The 3,106-nt window shown below is 48.4% G+C and overlaps 1 protein-coding gene across 1 annotated transcript; it reads left to right on the top strand.

The window, feature by feature from the left end:
• The first annotated feature begins 225 nt into the window (after positions 1 to 225).
• RPLP1 (ribosomal protein lateral stalk subunit P1) lies at positions 226 to 3,106 on the top strand. The gene is made up of 4 exons (XM_045007661.1): positions 226 to 410; positions 1,232 to 1,306; positions 2,198 to 2,312; positions 2,984 to 3,106. Exons 1-4 carry the CDS (start codon positions 339 to 341, stop codon positions 3,061 to 3,063), a joined length of 342 nt encoding a protein of 113 aa, XP_044863596.1. The 5' UTR covers positions 226 to 338; the 3' UTR covers positions 3,064 to 3,106.

The following is a 3,106-nucleotide window of genomic DNA, read 5'->3' as shown; positions in this document are numbered from 1 at the left end:
CGCCGGTGACTGATCGGCTGTGCTCGGGTCCTTCCGTGAGTGTCCGTCACCCCCGATAGAGGCGAGGCCGAGCGCTGATTGGCCAAGACCAGGCATTATGTGATTGGGCAAGAGTATCCAGCTTTCCACTGACGGGCGGACAGGAGTCCGTGACTGGCCGAGAGATCTGATTCCGGGCTGTGATTGGCTGAGGCTGGATTTATAAGCCCTTCCCCGGCGCGCCCGCGTTCTCTTGTCTCTTTGGCCGCACAAGGTGCTGGGTCCTTCAGCTGAAGCTAAGGCCGTTACATCCCGGCGACTAGCACCGCGCCCCGCCGCCGCCGCCCGCCCGCCCAGCCATGGCCTCCAGCTCCGAGCTCGCCTGCATCTACGCCGCCCTCATCCTGCACGACGACGAGGTCACCGTCACGGTGAGCGAGGCCGGCCCCACGCGCCGCAAGATGGCGGCGGCGGCGCGAGCCCGGGGCAGCGCCTCTCTGCCCGGGTGGGACGGGGGCGCCCGCCCCGCCGCAGGGGGGCGGTTCCGCCTCGTGCTCCCTGCGGGTTGGTGACCCGGGGGGGGCGGGGCCCAGCAGCGCGGCTCCCTCCTCGGCCGCGTGGGGCCCGGGTTGTGCCGCGGGCGGGGGGGCAGGTCCCAGCCCGCGTGGCCGGGGAGGGACGCTCCGCCGCGCCCCCCCCCATGGTCCGAACCCGGAGGGCGCGTAGGCACCGCCCCCACCCCCATCGCTGTGGCGGCCGGACGGCGGGGTCGGTGCACTGACCTCAGACCCAACCGGGACGAGGGAAACAGGACTTGGGTGTTTCGGTTGGAGTTTGAGGCTCAAGCCGAGCTGCGGCGATGTGTGTAGCCCCTGGCTCCTGCACAGGGCTCGGCAGCAGCAGCCCCCCGAGCGGTGGAGGAGGGAGAGCAGTGTCCCTGTGCCCATGTTACAGATAGGGAAACTGAGGCGCTGAGAGTTGCTCTAGGTCATGCTACAGGCCAGTGGCAGCCTCTAATGCTGTCAACGTACTTCAGGGTTTATAGGACAGAACAGAATCTCCTTACTCAAGACTGATCTGTATCCACATTATAATATTCTCCAGGTACTTTTATCATAGTTTACTAAAGTTCTGAGGAATTGACATTGATTATTTGCAATCTTCAGACTAGGCCATAGTGACGTGAAGTGTATGCATTGTGCCTGACTCTTTAGTTTTTGTGTTAACAACATTCTTACTGAATTTTTTTTAGGAGGACAAAATTAATGCACTTATTAAAGCAGCTGGAGTAAATGTTGAACCTTTCTGGCCAGGCCTTTTTGCAAAGGTAAGAAATAGAAAGGTGGCTGAACAAAGTATAATCTGGTCCAAGCATAGCATGCGCCATAGATGTCTGTAGCCTGGGCACAGCTATAAGATGCCTTGTGAATAGTCTGCAGATCACAAAACAAAAGCTAGGTGGTTCTGACATGGGTCACTAAGATGGACCTCCTGGGATATCCATAAAATTACTGTGAATAATTATTGAGGGGTAATGTTTTAAGAATACGCTTCCATTGATGAAATACCAAATTGGCAGCAAACAGATAACCCAATTAGCAAATTAAGAATTTATCAGAATTGAGTACTGTTGGTGGAGGCAAATCTTAGCAAAATAGAGACATTGACTGCTAAGTACTACCCTGAAAACTCAATCAAAGATCTGGGACTCAGAATGGCTTGTCCTTTCTCCTGCCTCTTCACTTGTCAAAAGTACTTCAGGCCAAATGATGCGTTCTGACATGTGTGCACCTTCATTATTGTGTGCTGACAGTCTTTTTAGCCAGATCTTGATAAATTGATCAAGATGGGAGAAGAAAATTGCTTAGAATGATTAACTGAACATCTGTCATGGCATCTTTAACGTTAACAGCTTGGTTTGATCAATATTAAATAGCTATCAAAAGTGTCTGCTGAATTATGTTGATAAAGTTGTATTGTTACAGTTTTGTAAATTGACATGGAAAATATAGCAACTGTAATTCAGTACAAGACTGACCACATCCCATGCACATTCGTAAGCAAATGCCTTATTAAATCTAATTTAGGGATTGGTCAGTCTAAGTGTGTTAAAGAGCTGAATTATGCCAATTTTAAATTTCCTTACAACAATGGCACAGCTGTGAATATTGTGCAACTTTTGTAAAATGTCGTACTAATGAATGCTTAATATTCTTAGGCTCTGGCTAACATTGACATCGGAAGCCTGATCTGTAATGTAGGAGCTGGTGGTGCTCCAGCTGCTGCTGCTCCTTCTGGGGGTGCTGCTCCTGCTGGTGGGGGGGCTGCCCCTGGTAAGTGAACTCTTGGATTGGTGTGGAAGAAATGGGTGTATAAAATGCAGTTACTGTTTGTACAGTATCAAGTATCTCACCACTGTACCTTTTTTTTTGAATACTTAAAACTGCTTTGTTTTCTTAAGCTATCTAAGATGGGTGAACGTGTGAGAGGAAAGGAGTTTAACTTTGGAAAATACTGTTGATTGCAAATTTGTGTGGTTTGCTACAGTAAGCTTTTAAATTCTTTTGTCTCCAAGGTCACTGTATGGACTCAGTCTTCAAAACTATACTATCTGATTAGGTTAAAGGCCATAACTCTCTTTTCATAGCTTGAAAAGGAGTGTTTCTGACCTTGTGAGCTTACGACAACATCTTTTGGATTGGGGCAGGGAGGCTCATTACTGAAATTCTAAAAGCAGTGTCTTAGCGCTCTTTCTTCCCGTGTTGGTCATCAAAAGCACTGCATGGAGTAAGGGCATTAATGATAATGTGGATTAGAGTATCTGTAGCTGGTGTACTAACATGCTCCTGAATCCCCACAATTGTAACTGTGGCTTTCCAATGTAATTTGATTCTTGTATCTCAAACTCTCCATGGAGTTTAGTTTATTTAGGTCTCCCTGCATCATTTTTTAGTAATATCAAATGTTCAGGATGAGAGATGCTAACCATTTTCTTCTTTTTCAGCTGAGGAGAAGAAAGAGGAAGAGAAGAAAGAGGAATCTGAGGAATCTGACGATGACATGGGCTTTGGTCTCTTTGACTAAACTGACTTTTTGTACCATCTGTAATAAAAGAAACATTCTTTAA

The sequence above is a fragment of the Mauremys mutica genome, chromosome 2, assembly GCF_020497125.1.
Source record: "Mauremys mutica isolate MM-2020 ecotype Southern chromosome 2, ASM2049712v1, whole genome shotgun sequence".
NCBI classification, from domain to species: Eukaryota; Metazoa; Chordata; order Testudines; family Geoemydidae; genus Mauremys; species Mauremys mutica.
Note: the sequence above shows the minus strand (reverse complement) of the source record. Positions and strands in the feature narration are given on the sequence as shown.